This window comes from Heterodontus francisci, chromosome 17, assembly GCF_036365525.1.
Source record: "Heterodontus francisci isolate sHetFra1 chromosome 17, sHetFra1.hap1, whole genome shotgun sequence".
NCBI lineage: Eukaryota > Metazoa > Chordata > Chondrichthyes > Heterodontiformes > Heterodontidae > Heterodontus > Heterodontus francisci.
Genome location: NC_090387.1, coordinates 40,010,274 through 40,034,578, shown reverse-complemented (window position 1 = coordinate 40,034,578; position 24,305 = coordinate 40,010,274). Strand labels below are relative to the sequence as shown.

Below are 24,305 nucleotides of genomic sequence, written 5' to 3'. Positions count from 1 at the left end.
CCAGGGGACCAATCCTGATTCAATGTGGAGTGTAGAAGAGCATGCCAGGAGTAGCACCAAGCATAGCTAAAAGTGAAGTGTCAGCCTAGTGAATCTACAACACAGGACTATACGCATGCTAAACAGTGGATGCAGCATGGTGTAGACAGAGCCAAGCAATTGCACAACCAATGAATCAAAGCTCTGCATTCATGCCACATCCAATTGTGAATGGTGGTGGACAATTAACCAACTAATGGGAGGAAAAGGCTCCATGAACATCCCCATCCTTGATGATCCAGAGCCCTGCATGTGAGTGCAAAAGACAAGGCTGACACATTAACAACCATCTTCAGCCAGAAGATTATCGTGGATGATTGATCTCAGTCTCCTCCTGAAGTCCCCAGCATCACAGATGCCAGTGTTCAGCCAATTCAGTTCACTCCACGTGATATCAAGAAACAGTTGAGCACACTGGATAAAGAAAAGGCTCTGGGGCCCAAGAACATTCCGGTTTTAATGCTGAAGACTTAAGCTCCAGAATTAGTTGTGCCTCTAGCCAAGCTGTTCCCGTACAGCTACAAAACTGGCATCTACCTGACAAAGTGGAAGGTTGTTCAGGTATGTCCTGTCCATAAAAAGCATAACAAATCCAACAAATCCAGCCTGGTTACTTGCCACTCCATTAGTCTACTCTCAAAGATCAGCAAAGTGATGGTAGGTGTCATTAGCATTACTATCAAGCGTCACTTTCTCATCAATAACCAGCTTACCAATGCTCAGTTTGGGTTATGCCAGCACTACTCAGCTCCAGAGTAAAAATGGACAAGAGAGATGAATTTCAGAGGTGAGATCAGAGTGACTGCCCTTGACAGCAAGGCAGCATTTGATTGAGTGTGGCATCAGGGAGCCCTAGCAAAACTGAAGTCAATGGGAATTGGGATGAGAGAGTTGGGGGAATCATACCTAAAATAAAGCAAGATGATTGTGGTTGATGGAGGCCAATCATCTCAGCCCCAGGACATCATTGCAGGAGTTCCTCACCTTGGTTCAACCATCTTCAGCTGCTTCATCAATGACCTTCCCTCCATCATAAGGTCCAGAAAAGGGGATGTTTGTTGATGATTGCATAGTGTTCAGTTCCATTTGCAACTCCTCAGATAATGAAGTAGTCTGGAAGACCTGGATAACATTCAGGCTTGGGCTAATACATGGCAAGTAACAATAGCGCCTTACAAGTTCCAGGCAATGACCATCTCCAATAACAGAGAGTCTAACCATCTCCCATAACATTCAACGGCATTACCTTCACTGAATACCCCACCATCAACATCCTGGGCGTAATAATTGACCAGAAGCTTAACTGGACCAGCCATGTAAATATTGTGGCTACAAGAGCAGGTGAGAGGCTGGGAATTCTGTGGCAAGTAACTCGCCTCCTGACTTCGCAAAGCTTTTCCACCATCTACCAGGTACAAGTCAGGAGTGTAATGCAATGCTGTCCACTTGCCTGGATGAGTGCAGCTCCAACAGCGCTCAAGAAGCTCGACATCATCAGGGCAAACCAAATCGCTTGATTACCACCCTATCCACCACCTTAAACATTCACTCGCTCCACCACCAGTGCACCGTGGCAGCAGTGTGTACTGTTAAAAGATGTACTGCAGCAGCTTGCCAAGGCCTCTTTTACAGCACCTCCCAAATCCGCGACCTCTACCGCCTAAAAGGACAAGGGCAATAAGCTCATGAGCACGACCACCATCTGCAAGTTTCCCTCCATGTCACACACTCCTGACTTGGAAATGTATCGCTGTTCCTTCATTGTTGCTAAGTTAAAATACTGGAACTGCTTGTCCAACAGCACTTGTGGGAGTACCTACATCACACAGACTGCAGCAGTTTAAGAAGGCAGCTCACCACCACCTTTTCATGAAGATCTATAAATGGACAATAAATGCTGGTCTTGACAGCAATGGCCACATACCTTGAATGAAATTTTAAAAAATTTAAGGGGCTATATGGAAAGATCACGGGACTGGAACTAATGTGGGTGGTACTTTTCTAAAAACTGACACAGGCAGTATGGACTGAGCTGCTTTCTGTTCCATAAGATTTTATGATTTTATCTGCATTTGTACGTGCAAAACAGAACATGTTTTCTATAATGCCGACCTTGACCTAGATCACCCTGCAAATGACTTTCAGCCTAGCTTCAAATTAAATAACCTTCCATACCTCATTTATCACACCCTTCTTTTAATTTTCCTAAACAGCTCATCCTGTCTAACCTCAAAAGACAATGAGCTGCATTTTACGTGTGCACCGCCAAAATCGACAACAGATGTAAACTATGGCGGTCCGCCCGTGCAGACCGCATGTTGCAGAGCCGCCACGGTATCAAACACCAGGGTGGGCTGCCCCCCCCCGATGACATGGAGGGGGCAGGTGGTCCGGACCCAGTCATGGCGTCAGCAGCCTTTACGTAGGCGCTGACGCCATTTTTAAAGGGCTTCGAGGCGTTCCACTTAATTTTAATATTTAAAGTTATAGTGATGTAAAAGTCTTTTGAGAAAATTAAATAAATGTTTCTAACCCCTCTCCCACCCCTTTCCCAATAATCACAGAATTCATTCCTTGCCCTCTCCCCCACCCCCCACAAACCTTGTGCACCTGACCTCCCCCTCCTCATAAAGTACATAATCTGTGCACTTTACCCCTTCCCACCACCCTCTACACGAATCAGATGAGTCTGACCCCACTCCCCCCTCCCACATTGAAAAACTTATCTGCTCCCCCTCCCCACCAGTGTTCCACCTCGGATCCCCAGATGGGGTTCCGAAGGCACAGGAGTGCCGGCCACTGGCTCCAATATCACTCCGGGACAGACGGTGGGTGCGGGTAAGTAATTAATTCATTTATTTAAATAAATAATTTAAATATTGAGTTGGGGCTCCCGTTGCAAGCAGCGGGGTGGTGGGGGGGCCGCCACGTGGCCTTGCTGCTGCTGGCAATATCAAGCCTGCTTTCCCAGTGTTGAGGCCCATGGTGGGCCTCTCCCAGAGACATTTTCTGCCCCCGCACCACGACCCCCTACATTGGAGTGCCTGTAAAATTCACCCCAATAACTCAGTCAGTGCTAATTATTTTAAATTTGCAGAGAATTGGGTTGATATTGGCCAAACCAATTTCACTTATTAGCCATCAAACTGTCTGCTCTAAGTTCCTGTGTGAACCTACACAATCTCTGATGAATTGAGATCTCCACATTCATTCAAATGAGAATGGTAGAATGCGTGAATTTTATTTGCATTGTTAAAAAAATTGCTTCTATTTCTTTTGTAAAATATGTTTCAAGAACTTATATTTGAATTCTGGACACTGAATCATCTGGAATTTTAAAGAGATTGCTGAACTTTGTGTTTTTTTTTAAAAGAAGCTACAAGAGGTTCCTGGTTTTGGCTAGTAAACAAGTCTTACTGGAAGGCACCTGTTATCATATAAAAACCCAGCAGGGGTTGTTTTGAATTGGAGAAATGTTTACAAAGGAGTGACAGGCCAAGATTTATAGAAATCATGAGACTTGACTTCTGGAAAAGATTTAGTTTCAATTTGAACTGTTAAAAAAGCCTGATTGCTTCCTGACCTGCCAGGAGAAGACAGCTCACCTCTTTCTCTTGAAAAGAAATCCTGCATCAGGAGATTCCTATTTCCTCCTGTATTTGAAGAAAGCCTGCACGTTTAAAGTACTGGTATGTCAAATGTGTGGAACTAAAATCTTGTTGCTGCATTTCCTGCTGTAAAAACTATGTGGAGTCTTCAGTTGCTGTATCTGTTGGAAAGCCTACCCAAACTGATCATCAACCTTGCCTGGAAAGAACTGTTCTGGGAAAATCCCATTCACAGCCGTCGACACCTTTGGGACACCTCACTGAAACAAAAGACATCTTTCCATACCTTCTTTTCAGCCTGTGAGTATTTTTTATTCCTTCTATTTCTTTGTAACAGCTAGAAACAAAAATCCTTTTATTTCCCCGGTGAAGTAAGTGTGTGTGTGTGTGTGTGTGTGTGTGTGTGTGTGTGTGTGTGTGTGTGTGTGTGTGTGTGTGTGTGTGTGTGTGTGTGTGTGTGTGTGTGTGTGTGTGTGTGTGTGTGTGTGTGTGTGTGTGTGTGTGTGTGTGTGTGTGTGTGTGCGCGCTAGAGTAAACAAGGGGCTTTAATATTTCCATTTGTGTAAATGTTTTACTTCATTAGTAGTTAAAACTTGGCTTACAATAAACTGATAATTTTGTTGTTTATTAAAGAAACCTGGTTGGTGTGTTTTATTCTGGGGTAAAATAGTGTATCTGATTGACTTTTTAGGTAAGTGGGAAAATTTAAGTATATGTTGTGACCTGTGGAGAAGTGGGACTGAATTAACAGTGCCCTCCTCCCGACTCGGTCTTAACAGCATATATGTCTGTAGTGCTTCGGCGCTACACTGACTAGTTAATTGCTAAAGCAGCAGTGAAGGGCTGCACACCTAGACAATGATTACATAGGAATTTTCTCTTAACTGAGAATTATTTTTTAAAGTTGCAGATCACTGTTAGTTCATCCGGGAGTTACCGGGCAGAAAGTACAAGCCTCTCCTGTAGAAAGAGGGAAATCAATTTAGGTTGCTCTTGCAAAGCTCCTACAGTAACAAAGGCTTGGAAACAGGTTGAATTCCCATATTATTGACTTGGAAATCGTGCACAGCATATAGAGCTGTTTCAAGTTAATTAAATTTCAGCTGGACCTACTGTTTCCTTGGTAAAGTATAATGCCAAAATTCATCAATACCAAACATTAAATATAATTCCATTGATGATGGTGTGTTGCATTAGGTTGGAGTTCTCAGTTTGGCTTTTGTAAAATATTATATACACTGAATAGGGAAGCAAACTCCTGTGGGAAAAGATTTGAAGCTAAGAAATGGGGTTGTGTATGAACAACAGCAGGTGTTGCATTGGTTCATGCAAGGTGAATTTTGAACTAATTAGAAGATAGCCTGGATAAACGTATGTTCTTTTCTGAATTCTTTTACGATTTTTGTGTGTTTTTTGTACAATTCTATATAAAACGAATTAGGAGCAGGAGTAGAGGCCACTCAAACCCTTGAGCTTGCTCCGTCATTCATTAAGTTCATGCTTAAACTGATTACGCCACATTTCCACCTACCCCAATGACCTTCCACCCCCTTGCTTATCAAGAATCTATCTACCTCTGCCTTAAAAATATTTAAAGACTCTGCTTCCACTGCCTTTTGAGGAAGAGAATTCCAAAGACTCAAGACCCTCTGAGAGAAAAAATTTCTCCTCATTTCTGTATTAAATGGGCAACCCCTTATTTTTAAACATTGACCCCTAGTTCTAGATTCTCCCACAAGGGGAAACATCCTTTCCACATCCACCCTGTCAAGACCCCTTAGGATCATATATGCTTCAATCAAGTCACCTCTTAGTCTTCTAAATTCCAGAAGTTACAAGCCTAGCCTGTCCAATCTTTCCAAGTAAGACAGCCTGCCCATCACGCTGGAGGTGGCGGAAATGGCGGAGGATGATCCTTTGGATATGGAGGCAGATGGTGTGGAAAGTGAGGACAAGGGGAACCCTGTCACGGTTCTGGGAGGGAGGGGAAGGGTTGAGGGCAGAGGTGCGGGAAATGGGCTGGACACGGTTGAGGGCCCTGTCGACAACAGTGGAGGGAAAATCCTCGGTTGAGGAAAAAGGAGGTCATATCAGAAGCACCGTCATGGAAGGTAGCATCATCAGAGCAGATGCTCGGAGACAGAGAAACTGGGAGAATGGAATGGAGTCCTTACAGGAGGTAAGGTGTGAAGAAGTGTAGCCGAGTCGGTGGGCTTATAATGGATATTAGTAGACAACCTATCCCCAGAGATGGAGACAGAGAACATAGAACATAGAACATAGAACATTACAGCGCAGTACAGGCCCTTCGGCCCTCGATGTTGCGCCAACCTGTGAAACCATCTGACCTAAACTATTCCATTTTCATCCATATGTCTATCCAATGACCACTTAAATGCCCTTAAAGTTGGCGAGTCTACTACTGTTGCAGGCAGGGCGTTCCACGCCCCTACTACTCTCTGAGTAAAGAAACTACCTCTGACATCTGTCCTATATCTATCACCCCTCAACTTAAAGCTATGTCCCTTCGTGTTTGCCATCACCATCCGAGGAAAAAGACTCACTATCCACCCTATCTAACCCTCTGATTATCTTATATGTCTCTATTAAGTCACCTCTCCTCCTCCTTCTCTCTAACGAAAACAACCTCAAGTCCCTCAGCCTTTCCTCATAAGACCTTCCCTCCATACCAGGCAACATCCTAGTAAATCTCCTCTGCACCCTTTCCAAAGCTTCCACATCCTTCCTATAATGCGGTGACCAGAACTGCACGCAATACTCCAGGTGCGGCCGCACCAGAGTTTTGTACAGCTGCAGCATGACCTCGTGGCTTCGAAACTCGATCCCCCTACTAATAAAAGCTAACACACCATATGCCTTCTTAACAGCCCTATTAACCTGGGTGGCAACTTTCAGGGATTTATGTACCTGGACACCAAGATCTCTCTGCTCATCTACACTACCAAGAATCTTCCCATTAGCCCAGTACTCTGCATTCCTGTTACTCCTTCCAAAGTGAATCACCTCACACATTTCCGCATTAAACTCCATTTGCCATCTCTCAGCCCAGCTCTGCAGCCTATCTATGTCCCTCTGTAACCTATAACATCCTTCGGCACTATCCACAACTCCACCGACCTTCGTGTCATCCGCAAATTTACTAACCCACCCTTCTACACCCTCATCCAGGTCATTTATAAAAATGACAAACAGCAGTGGCCCCAAAACAGATCCTTGCGGTACATCACTAGTAACTAAACTCCAGGATGAACATTTGCCATCAACCACCACCCTCTGTCTTCTTTCAGCTAGCCAATTTCTGATCCAAAGCACTAAATCACCTTCAATCCCATACTTCCGTATTTTCTGCAATAGCCTACCGTGGGGAACCTTATCAAACGCCTTACTGAAATCCATATACACCACATCCACGGCTTTACCCTCATCCACCTGTTTGGTCACCTTCTCAAAAAACTCAATAAGGTTTGTGAGGCACGACCTACTCTTCACAAAACCGTGCTGACTATCGCTAATGAACTTATTCTTTTCAAGATGATTATAAATCCTATCTCTTATAACCTTTTCCAACATTTTACCCACAACCGAAGTAAGGCTCACATGTCTATAATTACCAGGGCTGTCTCTACTCCCCTTCTTGAACAAGGGGACAACATTTGCTATCCTCCAGTCTTACGGCACTATTCCTGTCGACAATGACGACATAAAGATCAAGGACCAAGAAGTTGAGGAAGGGAAGGGAAGTGTCAGAGATGGGCCATGTAAAGGTGAGAGAAGGGTGGAAATTGGAAGCAAAGTTGATAAAGTTTTCCAGTTCGGGGCGAGAGCAGGAAACGGCACCGATACAGTCATCAATGTACCGGAAAAAGAGTTGGGGGAGGGGGCCTGAGTAGGACTGGAACAAAGAATGCTCGACATATCCCACAAAAAGACAGGCATAACTAGGACCTATGCGGGTACCCATAGCGACACCTTTTACTTGAAGGAAATGCGTGGAGTTGAATTATTGGACGTCCATAGTGAAGAGGAGGCGGTTGGGACCAGGAAACTGGAAATTGTCAAAATGACGTAGGGCGTCAGAAGAGTCACGGATGTAGGTGGGAAGGGACTGGACCAGCGGAGAAAAGATAGGAAGAAATAAGTTCAGTGGGGCAGGAGCAGGCTGACACAATGGGTTTGCCGGGACAGTCCTGTTTGTGGATTTTGGGAAGGAGCTCCCTACTTTTGTATTCAATTCCCCTCATGATAAACAATAACATTCTATTAGCTTTCCTAATTACGTGCTGCACCTGAAAACTAACCTTTTGCGATTCATGCACTAGGACACCCAGATCCCTCTGTATCTCAGAGCTCTGCAATCTCTCACCATTTAGATAATATGCTTCTTTTTTATTCTTCTTGCCAAAGTGGACAATTTCATACTTTCCCACATTATACTCCATTTGCCAGGCCTTTGCCCACTCACTTAACCTATCTATAACCCTTTGTCGGCTCCTTATGTCCTCTTCACAAGTTACTTTCCGACCTATCATTGTGTCATCAGCAAATTTAGAAACTACACCATTGCTCCCTTCATCTAAGTCATTTATATAAATTGTAAAAAGTTGAGGCCCCAGCACAGATTCCTGTGGCACACCACTCGTTACATTTTGCCAACCAGAAAATGACCGATTTATGCCTACTCTCTGTTTCCTGTTGGCGAACCAATCTTCTATCCATGCCAATGTCTTACCCCCTACACCATGAGCATTTATTTTCTGCAATAAGCTTTGATGTGGCACTTTATCAAATGCCTTCTGGAAATCAAATACAATACATCCACCGGTTCCCCCTTATCCACAGTACATGTAACTCCCTCAAAGAACTCCAATAAATTGGTTAAACATGATTTCCCTTTCACAAAACCATGTTGATTCTGCCTTAATACCTTGAATTTTTCTAAATGTCCTGCTATAACATCTTTAATAATAGTTTCTAACATTTTCCCTAAGACAGATGTTAAGCTAACTGGCCTGTAGTTTCCTGCTTTCTGTCTGCCTCCCTTTTTGAATAAAGGAGTTACATTCACCATTTTCCATTCTAAAGGAACCTTCCCTGAATCTCGTGAATTTGGGAAAATTAAAACTAAAGCATCAACTATCTCACTTCTTTTAACACCCTAGGATGAAGTTCATCAGGACCCGGGGACTTGTCAGCCCACAGCTCCAATAATTTGTTCAGTACCACTTCCCTGGTGATTGTAATTTTCTTGAGTTCCTCCCTCCCTTCCATTTCCTGACTTGCAACTAATACTGGCATGTTACTTGTATCCTCAATAGTGAAGACCAATGCAAAATATCTGTTCAATTCATCTGCCATCTCCTTATTATCCATTATTAATTCCCCAGACTCGCTTTTTATAGGAAGAACGCTCACTTTGTTAACTTTTTTTTAAAATATCTATAGAAACTCTTACTATCTGTCTTTATATTTCTAGCTAGCTTTCTTATCAATCTTTTAGTCCTTCTTTGCTGTTTTTCATATTCTAGCCAATCTTCTGACCTGCCTCCCATCTTTGTGCAATTATAGGCTTTTTATTTAAGTTTGATACTATCTTTAACTGTTTTAGTTAACCACGGGTGGCAGGCCCCATCCTTGGAATTTTTCTTTCTCATTGAAATGTATCTATTCTGTGTATTCTGAAATATCCCCTTAAATGTCTGCCACTGCATCTCTATCTCTTAAACTGATTTAGCTTTGAGAGTGAGGAACTGTTGTGGTTGGTGAAAGAAGTTTCAAATTTTTGTTTGAGATTTTATTGGTAATTCAAAGAAGTTTTATTTTAAATGAACTTTTTAAAATTGCTGATAGTGATTTTTGTTGATAAGATAGTTCATTTTTAATGACTGGGAAATTTTAGTCAAGCAGTATACTTCATGCCCTAAGAAAATAAACACTTTTCCATGCTTTATGGACCTGTGGCAGAAGCAAAACCTTGAATTATACAGATTATTAATTCTTTCCAAATCTAATTATAACTTTTCTTGAGCTGTTGTGAGATATAACAATTATTTTTGACAGTTATTAAAAAGAAAAAATGTTATAATTCCAAAGTGTATAGTTATTCTTGCTAATATTCGTCCTTATTTTGTAGATGGTTAGAAAACTTGTGGTCTGAAACAAATTGGACGAGATGTTATCTGTTGCTTACCTAATGTTGCTAGGACTCCGCAAGCTGCCCAGACAATCAAACAAGGTCCCACTGCTCCAGTATTGGATAAAACAGATTTAGGCGAGATGAAGATTCCAGAGCCAATCATTGTCCCAACAATGAGACTGATAGCACTGAGCAAGCCAATCTATACATGCAGGGGAAAAAAAGGAGAAAAAGGCTTTAACAAGAAATAAGGAACAAGAAAAGGCCACTTGGCCCATTTATCCCACTTTGTCTGCAGTTCATGTAGAATTTAATCTATCATAGACTACACCTGACCTATTTAAAACTCTCTGATGGAAGTTCTGCAGAATTACACCAAGAGATGGCCATAGATAATCAAGAAACCTGTGGTGTATTTATTAACCCAGTTATAAAATCAAGGATCCCATAGATAATATAAAAACAATTTTATTAGATTGGCCTCCCATTTTTTAATTTGTAAATCTGAACCCTAATATCTTTGCTGTTTTAATTATTTATTATTTTAATTATTTGTAAACCTGTGTGTGTCTGTGAGGGGCTAAGGTGAAAAGAGAACTTTCATATTTCAATCTGTATGTTAATGCTTTACTTCATTCCTGGTTAAGTTTTGTTTTATAATAAACTGATAATGTTGTTGTTTATTAAAGAAACCTGGTTGGTGGATTTTATTCTGGGATAAAAATAGAGTCTATGATTGACCCTATTGGTAACTGGGTAAACATTTAAATATATGTTGTGACCTGTGGAGAAGTGGAACTAGAAAAAACAGTGCACTCCTTCCATCTCAGTTGTAACAGGTATATTTCCTCTCCTTCTGCTTCACCCCAAAATGTGTCCACTTGTATTTCTCTGCAGTAAATTGCATTTGACATCTATTTGTCCAATCCATGAACTCCTAGAATCTTTTACGCAGTTAACCATGCTTCCTAGTTTGTACCACTGGCAAATTTTGATATTCCTTCAATAATCAAGCCAAAATCATTTACCTAAAGTAAAAGCAACAATCCCCTGGGAGACACTAATTGCATTTCTCCAAACTAGAAATAATCATTAAACACAACTTTTTATTTAATGTCCATACATTCCAAGCTGCAATTTTAGTTCCAATTCAAGCAAGTTACCCTTATAGTATATAAAAACAGAAAGTGCTGAAAAAACTCAGTAGGTCTGGCAGCATCTGTGGAGAGAGAAGCAGAGTTAATGTTTCAGGTCAGTGACCCTTCTTCAGAACTCTGCTTCTCTCTCCACGGATGCTGCCAGACCTGTTGAGTTTTTACAGCACTTTCTGTTTTTACTTCAGATTTCCAGCATCTGCAGTATTCTGCTTTTACCCTTATAACAGGCCATCTCTCTCAAAATTCAAATTGATAGGATGAAAATCATGTTTTGATGATTATTGACTGTGTGGGTAATCACATTCTGACATGCAAACAACTTGCATATTTAGAGAATAAAGTTCTTGCCTATTTAGGTAATCACAGGTTTGGCTCTGAAAGTCTACAACGAATCACGCTTCGGTGTAAGTGCCAAGATAAGCCCGCCTGGGATTTTCAAATATCAATTCTTTAATATGTCTGCCATTGGTGGGTGCCAGTGCCACTCGGGGCACATCTAGATTGCCCACCCTTTGAAGAGGCCAGAAAATCCAGCTGAAGAGTGCCTGATCTGAGGGAGGGAGATGCCAGACCCCAATCCTACCAAAGAATAACTCGTTGCCCTCTTAGCCCCTTACTTTTTTTCTTTTTAAATTCTACCATTTTTCCATGCTGCAACTGCAGCCTGAATCTCCAAGGGTTCCCTATTCTGAGTGGTGTATCTACACCAGGTCACATTGAAGGCTGAGGGCGCAAAGACTTCTGATGTAAGGAGTCTGCAGTTGCTGTTATGTCAATATTTTAAGCAGGTGGAAGCTCTGCCCCTAAAAAGTCATTCCAAAATCTGATGGATCTGCATTCCGGCCTAGTTTTCAGCACTGACATACCGCTGCCAAAATTACAAAGGGCTGTCAATTTTCAAGGCCAAGCTATGGGTGCGCATATTTTAACAAGGAAAATGTGGTGGTAAATAGTATTACTGGAAATCTGACTGTGTAAAATTCATGTTGAGTGACCAATTGCTGGTGTTATGCATCCATTAGCAATGCATCAGTGACATGTTATATAGAATTAGTCACAGCTGAATGAAAAATCCTTGCATAATCACCACCTGGAGTGAGAAAAAATTCATTCATGATAGCAATTACAGTGACAGCTAATGATCAAGCAGACAAAATTGCTAAATCTATCTGCAGATCTTAACTTGGAGATTTTAGAACTTTTTTATGAAAACAGTATCACCTTAGAACTAAATATTGTCCCCTTTTCCAGGATAGTGTTGTGATTTGGTTATGTTATATCTATATTCACATTCACCTTTTTCTTCCATAGTTCATCTACTGTTAGAAAGCAACAACCCATAAAAACAAATATTTCACCATTAATACCTTCTTTTCTCACCAATTTTCTTCTTTCCCATCTCTCCTGAAGATGTTGACTGCTTCACTGGTTTTATGGTTGATGGCCACTATCTGATACTTTTCCCATGCTGTTGTTATTCTTGTGCAAGCCATGACAGTAACTGCTGGCAGGGCTTTTTTTTACCATGGAGAATGTCACAGCCAAATCCAAGCTTGTCTTTAACCACGATACACAAATACATATTGCCATTCTGGGTTGGTGTCTGGCAATGAGGAGATAGAATTCTGGCCAATTTTCTCCTTCCTATTACTCCAATAGTATTACCAATTGTAGCACCAGCAACCCCCCAGTACTGATCAAGCTGAGATCACCGAATGCAGCATAGACTGAGGATCAAACCTACTACCTTCAAGGTATTTGAAGCTCAGAGACTTTACCTCCAAACCACTAGATTGCTAATAACAAAGAAACTTGCATTTATATAGCACTTTCCACTCAGGGCATTCCAAACTGCTTCATTGCTAATGAAGTGTATTTTAATTACTATTATAATACAGGCAAATACAACTATGAATCTGACAAGAGCCAGATCCCACAAACAATAATGAGATCTGATAATATCTTTAATTGTGAGATAAAAGTTGATTAGGACACCAAGCAAACTCCCCAGCTTATCTTCAAATATTGCCATTGAATCTTTTAGGTCCACCTGCATAGGCAGACAGGGGACTGAATTTTGTTGAGCTCCTGACGTCAGGCTCTGTGACGGGGATGGGAGCCAGAAGATCGCAGCGGCAGGGACCTGCCACGGAGCCCAAAGCCAGGGTTGCCAAGCTAGAACTTGTCAGCAGCGCAAGGCTCTGTGGCATCCCCACCACGCTCGGCGATGGGACCTGACTTTAAATACCTAAATAAACCTCATGAATACATTTACCTATAATTCCCCGTGATCTTACCAGCTGTCTGGATCTTCTGTGCGATGGGTGACACTCACACGCCCTCACTTTCCAGGGAAAGCTGGCGCCACTAAGGTGGGGAAGTGGGGGGGGGTAACTTAGAATTTATAGTGAAGTGGGGGGAAGGAGTCAACTGTGCATTTCTAGTGTAGTGAGGGGGAGGGGAGTGACTGCGGAACTTGCTGCAGTTGCTGGGGGAGAGGTCAAAACTTCAACGTAAGTGCTTTGTGGGGGTGGGTGGGAAGTAACGGGGTGGCCATTTATTTTCATTGTATTGGGACGGGAAAACAGGTCAGAATTTAACTTACAGTGCAGTTGTGGGGGGGTGGGGGGGTGGCGTGGGTACGGGATTCAACTCTGTGGCTTCTGGGCAGGTCTGGCAGCCTTTTAAAAATGGCACCAGCGCCTGCACAGAGGCAGCTGAAGCCGTTCACAGCGCTGCTGAGGCTGCTCCCGCCACGTGATTTGGGGGGGTGGGGTGGGGGGGGGTGTGCCTGCCCTGCATATTTAAATAAGCTATCGCATGCTAGATCACAGTCCGGGCCATCATTTCTTTCGCCTGAAAAAATTCAGTCCCCTGAGTGGAACTTGGCCCCACAACTTCCTGAATCAGGGGCAGCAATGCTATCACTGAGCCAAGACTAACACTAGTGTTATTGCATCTCCTGGTTCTGGTGGGTCCCAAAGTATTCCAGTTTCATCACACTTCCACCAGAATTGAATTCTGCAAACCCAGCAATTACATGCTAACCATACATTTACTAACAATTACAAACTGAATTTCCAATATAATTAAGGTATTAGTGAAGCCACTAAAACTGCTTCATCAAAGTATTATTTAACATTACTTCAACTGGGCCATCATCAGATTTGTGTACAACACTGGAATATAATTTAGTGTTTAACTAAAGTTTATTCCACCCATTAATTATTTGTTAAATTTCTGTTAATTCTACAATTGTGCATTGCGTGCTATTAACTCAAATTGCTATGTGTGAATTAGTGCTATTAATGGCCCAGCTTGATTTCATGCCAAAAATTATCACTGTTGTAGTAAAGGTTAATACAGCACAGGCAGGAAGTACATAGAGGAGATGAGATTTATCTCCTTATTTTATAACTTAAATGTTGATAGCAACATTTAGCTATTGAATATAAACTGGGCAAAGATACAAAACCGATCATCTTCTGTTGCAGAGAGATCTGCCATCTTAATGTACCTATCCAGAAAAATCTTACACTCCCTACATTGCACCATCTAATTGTTTCTTAATAATTCCAGGACTTTCACCTTCACCCTTTTGTCCACAAGTCCATTCAAAATCTTGATTATTCTCTGCCTGAGGAAGTACCTCCTGACATTAGTACCTCCAACCTGATTGCATCTGTGTCCCCTATCACAGTCTACTATAAAGTCATATTCCTGATTAATCTTTTCCAAACTCTTCACTATCTTGTATACAAAAGCAAAATACTGCAAGTCATGGAAATCTGAAATAAAAAGAGAAAATGCTGGAAATATTCTCCAGGTCTGGCAGCATCTGTGGAGTGAGAAACAGAGTTAACAGCATGAATTTTACCAATCAGGCGGAGGGTGGAAATGCGGGTGGGTGGCATGCGCAGGCGGGCAGTGGGACTTCCTGCAGGATTTTACCAGTAACAGCCAATTAAGGGTCTGCAGGCAGGGGACCTGGCCAATTAACGGTGATGGCGGGTCCTAGTCCTAGCAGCTCACACACAGCTGCTATTTTGAAAGGCACATGTGCAGCAGTCAGGCAGGTAGAAAACAGAGGCAAGAAGAAGGGGGTCAACAGCAAACAAAACAGTAGAGCAATGGTGTCATAACGGGGAAGGATCACTCCACAATTCAGCGACACATGCCTGGCGGCGCTTTTGCAAGCAGTCAGAGAAAGGAGACAGGTCCTGTTTTCAGCAAGTCTCATCAAGAAGGCATGGCTGGAGGTGGCAGACATGGTAAAAGGCCAAGGGGTCGTTGCAAGAACCTGGATCCAGTGCAGGAAGAGATTTAATGACCTGCTGCGGTCTGGAAATGTGAGTGGCATTTAGAGCTGGAAAATGAAGCCCAGCCTGAACTAACAGGTGGCCATGAAATGTGAGGCCAAATGGTAAACGCGTGCATGGGGCAACACCAGACACCAATGTCCACATTGAGGGGCCCAGTTCACACGCATCTGAGCCCCATGGCCAGTGATGGGTGAATGCTGCATTGAGATGGCTGAATGGCTGCCTCACTATGCCATCCCAGCAGCATTAGTGGGGGGGTCACATTTACAGTTCCTCAGAGTACAGCACAGATGCATCATGAGACAGGAGTTATAATGCATATATCTGTGCTTGCAGGAAAAGGATGCTCAGAATGCCAGGAAGTGTCAATGACCCAGAGGTGGAGTGCCTTTCATCACCATGATGACTCCGATGGTGGAGGAAGCCATGAAAATTGGATGGGTCATGGCAGGGCAGCCTGTTGCTGAGGGTGAGGCAGGTATGGAAACGATGAAGAATGAGTAAAGTGATGGTTCTGTCCATCATTCCCTAGACCATGTGTGGGCTGTGGCACCTGTTTGGGCCTTTAATGCCACTGGAAGCTTCTGAGCAAGGGGAGGGATCAGGGCTTGGGTGAAGGAGCAGCTATTTCACTTAAATCATGTCTTTGCACCAGGTACAGTTGCAGAAGAGGAATAGACGAGGACTCCTGCTACACTGGAAAGCTCACAGGATGCAACGCCATCTCAAGACACTGTGTCATTTCATTCTAGCATACCCTCCACCAGTGCAGATACACTCACATGGGTGGGGCTTTGTTGCATGTGTAGATTGGGTGGTATAATGTTGTGAGCGCTGCACAGATGCACAGCAGGAAGTAACAGAGGTAGTGACAGCTGCAGCCACTTCCTCTTGGAGGAGTGAGGAGAATGCCAACGATGCTCAGCTCCATGCAGATGGTGAGCCTTGGGTGTCATCAGCAAAGCAGTAGATGTTTCAGCTGCAGCATCAAATGTATGAAGATCTGTCAGTGTTTCTAGCAGGTGTGATTTCCCAGGATCCAACCACAAAGATTTTGGCTTGCCTGAAGAGCTAAGACAATTGGGACTGTTTAAGGATGTAGGAGATATGGCAGCTTCCTGGAAACCTCACACACACCTGCATGAACCATTTACTGTGGTTTCAGATGACTTGAATATTGAGGGAGTGAAACCTATTCCTGTTCACAAAAGGTGCCTGGCTGCTCTGAGGGAGCCTTGATGATTCTAGTCAATGACTCACTACACCTGGGGAAATCCAGTCATGGCCCCGAAGCTAACTGTCCTCTCAGTCTGACTGGCCTGATAGGTTGTGAAATTGATATAATGGCCAGCCCAACGATAAATGCCACCCATGACCTCCTATATGCAGCAATGTGCCACTGACTGAGAAATGCCACATAAATCTCCAGACAATCCCTGGAACAAACCACAGGTGAAAAAGGTGAGTGCCAATATCACCTTTAAGGGTACAGGCATTGGGCGTCTGTGACTTCCCATTGCATCAACTCCTATTGCAGAATACTGCACAGCTGCAGCACCACTTGCCTGGAAAGACGCAGGGCTAAATTTTACCAGCCCTTTTGGGATGGGATGGGAGGTGGGAAGGCTGGCAAAATGGCACGGGAAGGCATTGGGGGGGGGGGCGGGGGGGAATGCCCAATGTCTTCCCTCTGCCATATTATTTTGCCAGCAGCAGGAAAGCTGGCAGATTGGCCACCCGCTGGGAGGCTAATTGAGCCACTTAATTGGCCAATTAAGGGCCACTTCCCACCTCCACAGGCATTTTTCCCACATCAGGATGGCCTGCCATCATGTGGGGAGAGTGTCCAGTGAAACCTGGTGGCCACCTGCCCCCCGACAATTGTCGGGGCCTGCTTGCCAGGTCCCAGCTACCCCCAACCCCACTTACCCCTCTTTCAGGACACTAAACCATTGAGGTGCCCTTTTCTTGCAGCTGCAGCCTCAGCAATGGTCACCAAAACAGTGGTGCTGCAGAGGCTGCTGAGCTGCCAGTCCTGTGATTGGGATGGAAGCTCTTGGAGGTGGGTTGCTTTCCTTAGTAGGATGTCAAACCTGGCAGCAGCCAAAATGCAGCCCTGGGTCCCGCTGCCGGACGAAGTGGGGTCGCCTCCTTCTTTCGACTCCAGCAGCGGGACATCTGCCGCCTCAGAAAAATTCTGGCCACAGTCTTCGTAGATATTGGTGCACAGTGGCGCAGCGGTTAGCACCACAGCCTCACAGCTCCAGCGACCCGGGTTCAATTCTGGGTACTGGGAGTTTGCAAGTTCTCCCTGTGTCTGCGTGGGTTTTCTCCGGGTGCTCCGGTTTCCTCCCACAAGCCAAAAGACTTGCAGGTTGGTAGGTAAATTGGCCATTATAAATTGCCCCTAGTATAGGTAGGTGGTAGGGAAGTATATAGGGACAGGTGGGGATGTGGTAGGAATATGGGATTAGTGTAGGATTAGTATAAATGGGTGGCTGATGGTCGGCACAGACTCAGTGGGCCGAAGGGCCTGTTTCAGTGCTGTATCTCTAAAACTAAAAAAAACTAAACATTAGCTGAGCCTCTGACTGTGCACCATTTGAGGTGGGTAGTGCCTTCTGCAACCAGGAGGCTGCCCTCTTGTCCCCATGCGCCCTCCTCGTCCACATCCAAAAGCTTTCTCAGACCGCTGGAGCTCCCCTGGTCACGGCACAGCTGATCCATGTGGCTGCATCCCATCTCAGTGCCACTCTCCTCCTCACTGAAGGAGTCAAAGTCTGAAAGCATTGACCCCACAGCCGGATGAAGGTTCCTCTGCAATGAGCCTCTCAAGAATCTTGTCCTACCTCCAGTGGCTGCTGTGAAGCTGGGAGACACCTATACGCTAGAAGCAGTTCACTCTGGCCCCACCCTCTGCAGTGCCTCCAAACCTGATAGCATCACTCTTCAACCAACAGCCTGCAGACAGTTTTACAGTATGGCTACCAGTTCCCTCCACAATTCAGCTGCCGTTGAGATCTTGCCTTGCTTGAGCAGGCAAAGCTCACAGCCTCTGTGCATCCTACACCTTTGGTAAAATCAGAAAAAGAAAGGAAAATGCCTGACAGTTGGCTGTTTAATGACCTTAGTTACCTGCCCGGTACTCATCTGTCAGTCACTGATCTGTCCCACTGCCCGCATCAAATAAAATTGGTCAACGGTGGGAAGACGTCGGGAAGCCAGCCCAACGCAGCCTCACACCATTTTACCAGCACCCCCACCTCCATTATTGCTTCCACAGGGCCAATAGAATTCTGCCTAACATTTCATCAGTTCTGATGAAAGGTCACAGACCTGGATGATTATCTCCGTTTCTCTCTGTACAGATGCTACCAGACCTGCTGAGTATTTCCAGAATTTTCTGTTTTTATTAATTTGTATATCTTTATAAGATCACTTCTTCATTTTAGGGTGGAAACAATTAGTCCATCCAGTCTTTAATGGAATCATAGAAAGATAGAGCACAGAAGGAGGCCATTTAGCCCATCATACCTGTGCCTGCTCTTTGCTAGACCTATCTGATTGATCCCACTCCCTGCTCTTTCCCCACAGCCCTATAACATTTTTCCCTTCAAATATTTCTCCAGTTCCCTTTTGCATGTGACTTTTGAACCTGCTTCCACAACTATTTCAGGCAGTGCATTTCAGATCTCAAGAACTCGCTGCGTAAAAATAAAAATAAGTTTCCTTGTTGCTTCAGGTTGTTTTGCCTATTTCCTTCAATCTGTTTTCTCTGTTCACTGATCCGTCTGCTATTGGAAATGCTTTGTCTGTATTTATTCTATCAAAACCCTTCATGATTTTGAACAGCTCTATTAAATCTCCTCTGAATCTTCTGTGCTGTAAGGACAACAAACTCAGCTGCACCATTCACTCTATTCTAGTAAATCACTTCCGCACCCTCTCTCAGGCCTTGACATCCTTCTTTCCTCTTAACTTACACATTCAGAAAAACGAAGAGACTCATGAAACTTGCATAGAAGTACAAAGAAGTTCCAACATGGAAACAAGGCATTCAGCAGAGCTAGTTTGTACTGGCATTTACTTTCTATGTGAGAAAATCATTCCAATCTCATTGCCTACCTGTTTCCATACCCCTACAACTCATTTTTCTTTCTTTATTTATTTTATTTAGAGATACAGCACTGAAACAGGCCCTTCGGCCCACCGAGTCTGTGCCAACCAACAACACCCATTCATACTAACCCTACATTAATCCCATATTCCCTACCACCTACCTACACTAGGGGCAATTTACAACAGCCAATTTACCTATCACCTGCAAGTCTTTGGCTGTGGGAGGAAACCAGAGCTCCCAGCGAAAACCCACGCGGTCACAGGGAGAGCTTGCAAACTCCACACAAGCAGTACCCAGAATTGTGAGGCTGCGGTGCTAACCACTGCGCCATTGTGCCGCCATCTATCCAATTTAATCTTGACTATTGACAATTTATATCCCAATCAGTAACCCTGGAGTTTCATTGCATGGTCTCATAACTCTATATAAAGAAATCTCATCTGCTTTCCGTTCAAAATCTTCCTATTTAATCTTGTTTCTAAGGACCATCCATTTTTGACCTCTCAAGTACTAGAAACAGTGTGTATTGCATAACACTCTCCTATCCTTTCATAATTTTAAGCACTTATGCCATATCACCCTGTAATCTACCTTGTTCCAATGCAAGTGGACCCAATTCTTCAAGTGTTTCTTTGTGTTTTATTTCTCACTACAGGCAGCATCCTAATGAATCTGCATTGTACCATCTCTAAAACCTCTATCTTTTCTATAGCTTGGAGCTCCATATTTACACAGCATTCTAACTGAGGTCATTAGGTTTATAGGATCATCACTACACAGAATATAGTTTTCTTTATTCTTTCATGGGATGTGAGCATCGCATTTGTTGCTCATCCCTAATTGCCCTCGAAAAGATGGGGGTGAGCCAGGGCAGAACAGGCCATTTAACCAACAGGTCCAAGTCAGTGTTTATGCTCCACACGAGCCTCCTGCCATCTCACTTCATCTAACCCCATCAACATTTCCTTCTATTTCTTTTTCCCTCATGTGTTGATCTAGCTTCCCATTAAATGCCTTCATACTAGTCACTTCAACCACTCCATATGGTAGCGGGTACCACATTTTAACCACTCTCTGGGTAAAGACGTTTCTCCTGAATTCCTTATTGGATTTAGTACTGACTATCTTATATTTATTGCCCCTAGTTCCAGTCTCCCCTGCAAGTGAAAATATTTTCTCCATGTCACATTCCCACTTTCTATTGTCCATAAACTTGAGATCATCCAAAACTCTGCTGTCCATGTCTTAACTTCCACCAAGTCCCATTCACCTATTACCCCTGTGTTCACTGACCTGCATTGGCGCCCATTAAAGCATTGCCTTGATTTAAAATTCTCATCCTTGTTTTCAAATCCCACTATGGCCTCGCCCCGTCTCTATTTCCTCCAGTCCCACAACCCTCCAAGATATTTGTGCTCCTCTAATTCTGGCCTCTTGAGCATCTCTGATTTTAATCGCTCCACCATTGGTGGCCATGCATTCAGTTGCCTAGGCTCCAAGCTCTGGAATACCCTCTCTACATCTCTCCGCCTCTCCACCTTGCTTTCCTCCTTTAAGACACTCCTTAAAACCAATCTGTTTGACCAAGCTTTTGGCCATCTGACCTAATATCTCCTTATGTGTCCTGGTATCATACTTTGTTATATAATGCTGCTATGAAGTGCCTTGGGACATTTTATTACATTAAAGGCTCTATATAAATATAAGTTGTTGTTATCTACCCTATCAAATCTTTTCATAATCTTAAATATCTCTAACAGGTCACCCCTCAGTCTCTTTTTCTAGAGGAAAGTGACCCAGCTTGTTCAATCTCTCCTGATAGTAATCTCTCAGTTCTGGTATCATTCTAGTAAATCTTTTTTGCACCTTTTTTCAGTGACTTCCTTTTGATAATATGGAGACCAGAGCTGTTCACAGCACTCCAAATATGGTCTATATCAAGGTTCCATACAAGTTCAACATAACTTCTCTGCTTTTCAGTTCCATCCCTTTAGAAATAACCTCCAGTTCTTTGCTTTATTTATAGCCTTATTAACCTACATTGCTACTTTTAGTAAATGGTGTGGCTGTACTCCCAAATCCCTCTGCTCCCCTACCCCATTCAGGCCTTATTTTTCCAAGCAGTATGTAGCCTTATTCTTCCCACCAAAATGTACCACCTCACACTTCTTTATATTGAAGTTCATTTGTCAGTTACACACCCTCTCTGCAAGTTTGTTAATGTCTTCCTGTATCTTGTCACAGTTCTCTTCTGTACTAACTGGGTGTTGTTCGCAAATTTTGAAATTGTACTTCCAATTCCTGAGTACGTAAATGGTGAACAACTGTAGTCCCAGTCCCGATCCCTATGGAACACCACTTCCCATCTTTTGCCAGTATAAGTCCAACCTTTAATGTCTACTCTCTGTTTTCTCTTTTGTGGCCAGCTTATTATTCATTCTTCTACTTGTCTCCTGACTCCACATCTTCTGATTTGGCTTTTATACTCTATACCTCTTTCTTAGAATTCCATTAGTTTTTTTTTACAAACTTATCAACCTGAGATGTTGCCTTTTATGTCATGCAAATCCATACCCCTAAACCCCTCTGTTCTTTCATAGCACTGAGTCTACTTCAATTTTAAAAATGATTGTTTTAACCAAAAAGCATTGGCCTAGAATTTGCGGTAAGAATAACAGGAATCACTGTTATAATGGAAAACTTATGGAGTATGCACATGCGTAAACATAGAAATCCAGAGTTGTCAAAAATGTCCTGCTCCTCCACAGGGCATGCTTGTGCAGTCCTTGTTGATAGACTTGGCATTGAAACAAATGCAAAGGCATGAACTTGCTGTGCTTGCCAACTAGTTCTGCACTAAAAACAGCTGAAAAAGTTAGGGCTGGTGCATTCATTATTAATCAGGTTTTAAATGGTGTAATAAGTGATAATTACTGCTGCACAACCTCTTTGGCCCTGAAAATTTAATTTTACAAATGTGGAGTCTCTTTCTCTCAGGAGAAAACTCATGTTGGAGATTTTTAAAAATTGAATTTTTAAAAACTTTTTCTGTCATTTGCCTCACTCCCATAATCCCATCTATATTTCCCAATCTTTATTTTGCCTTCTGTACATCATTTAAATCCTATTTATATTTCCTGCTTTATATTTCCCAGTTTGGACTCTGTGGCACTATTTTAACTCTGAGTAAGTGAATGGGTTTTGAGTTAAAATTGGGCCCATCTCAGTAAAGATACTTTAATCTGATTCATTGAAGAGCTTTTCTGTTGCTTGTCATCTTCATAGACGCAATAGATCCCCTATAGAGGGTGCCACACTAGAAAAGACAGCGATTAGAGGAAATTCCTACAGATAAGCTCATGAAAAGTTTGTGAACAGCTATCAGAGAGGTGAACAGTGATGCCATTCCTTCACCACTGAGAGAATAATGCATGCCAGTACATTCTACTCACTGGCATTGAATTCTATCTCCCTCTTCTTAGCCCATTTCCCCCATTTAATCATTATCTAACCAGTGGAGAGTTTTCACCCTGATTCCAGGTAGAAGGACAGGTTTCATACTCTCTCAATTGGAAGGACTTCTACTCCCTCAGTGTACAGATTATATGACAACATGCAGAGGATCCTACATATCCACCACAGCTACACCTTCCTTCCTGCTCCCTTAGATAATGACCCCGAGAAACGGCCTTTCACTATAACCTTCAAGAATGCAGCCCCTTCAGTTGTTTCCTTGACTCAGTCTTTCTGGACCACAGTCGGTCACAAGATTCCAAAAGGGTAGATGGGCTTAATCTCTTGATGGCTTTTCATTACCAAAGTTAATCCAATACACTCAGGCTGAATTAACTCTTGTAATTTTTTTTTTAATATACGAAAGAGAATAAGAATGAGCAAGCCTATCTTAAATCTCCCAAGAGTCTGGTGCGCATGATGAACTCCATTAATGCCTTGTATTTTAATTAGCTTTCCTTAGATATGTTCTCTTATGTTATGTTCTCTGATACTTAACATAACAACTCCGGTTACCCTAATTATACTCAACATTCACTCCTTATTTACTATGATACTGCTTAAAATATTGATTCCCTTTTGTGGATGTTGAACTCAGGAGTGCCAGCTGTTGCTTGGCAAATCTGTGTCCTGTGTCCAGGGAATGTTTACATATTTAGTCAACCAGTGTTCACTTGCAAAGAACCCACGATCATACTTTAATTTGATCAGATACTCGGTTTGCAACTCAGATCCGTTAGGATCAATTAATGTAATTCAGTTCAGTCCTAAAACGAGACACTGCAGAGGATCCTACATGTCCACCACAGCTACACCTTCCTTCCTGCTCCCTTAGATAATGACCCCGCAAAGAATGGCCTGAGCAGTAGCACATGACTCTACTATATTTGTCACTGAGAACTGCCATATGCTGTCTGGGCAGTGCAAGAGGAACTTTGCAATATGTTCCAAATTGTGTGTCATAAATAGTGTAGCCTGCTGTGCCCTTCACAACTTTGTCATTCAAAAAGGACTTTGAGATTGCTGGCAAGGAGGTCCAGGCTCCTTTGCAGCTAGAACTAAATGCAGCAAAGCATTACAATGACCTGAACAAAGAGGGTTCCTCTGTGACTATTGCAAGGGACATCAGGTGACATCTCATCACTGACGTCTCCTTTGTCCCTGCGGTCAAAAAAGGAACATTCCCTCAAACTACTACATCAGTCCTCTTTGCCCCTACATGAGTGTGTAATAATCATCACCTGAGTAAAGAAGTCAGTAACAAAGAAATGTATTCTTTTCTGTATGACTCTGACGTCCATGAATAATAAAGTGTAACATCGGCACTTGTTTTATGTTATTACAATGGAGTCCAAGGTGAATACAAGCCAACCTATTCTTTCCTAACACCAG

The 24,305-nt window shown here is 43.0% G+C and overlaps 1 protein-coding gene across 2 annotated transcripts in view; it reads right to left on the bottom strand.

Moving 5' to 3' along the window:
* Positions 1-24,305, bottom strand: part of slc7a9 (solute carrier family 7 member 9) — a 109,339-nt gene that overhangs the window by 68,353 nt on the left and 16,681 nt on the right. For both annotated transcript variants that reach the window (XM_068049898.1, XM_068049899.1), the window contains exon 3: positions 9,856-10,003. In XM_068049898.1, the coding sequence (XP_067905999.1) occupies positions 9,856-10,003 (148 nt within the window). The remainder of the gene's footprint in view (positions 1-9,855; positions 10,004-24,305) is intronic.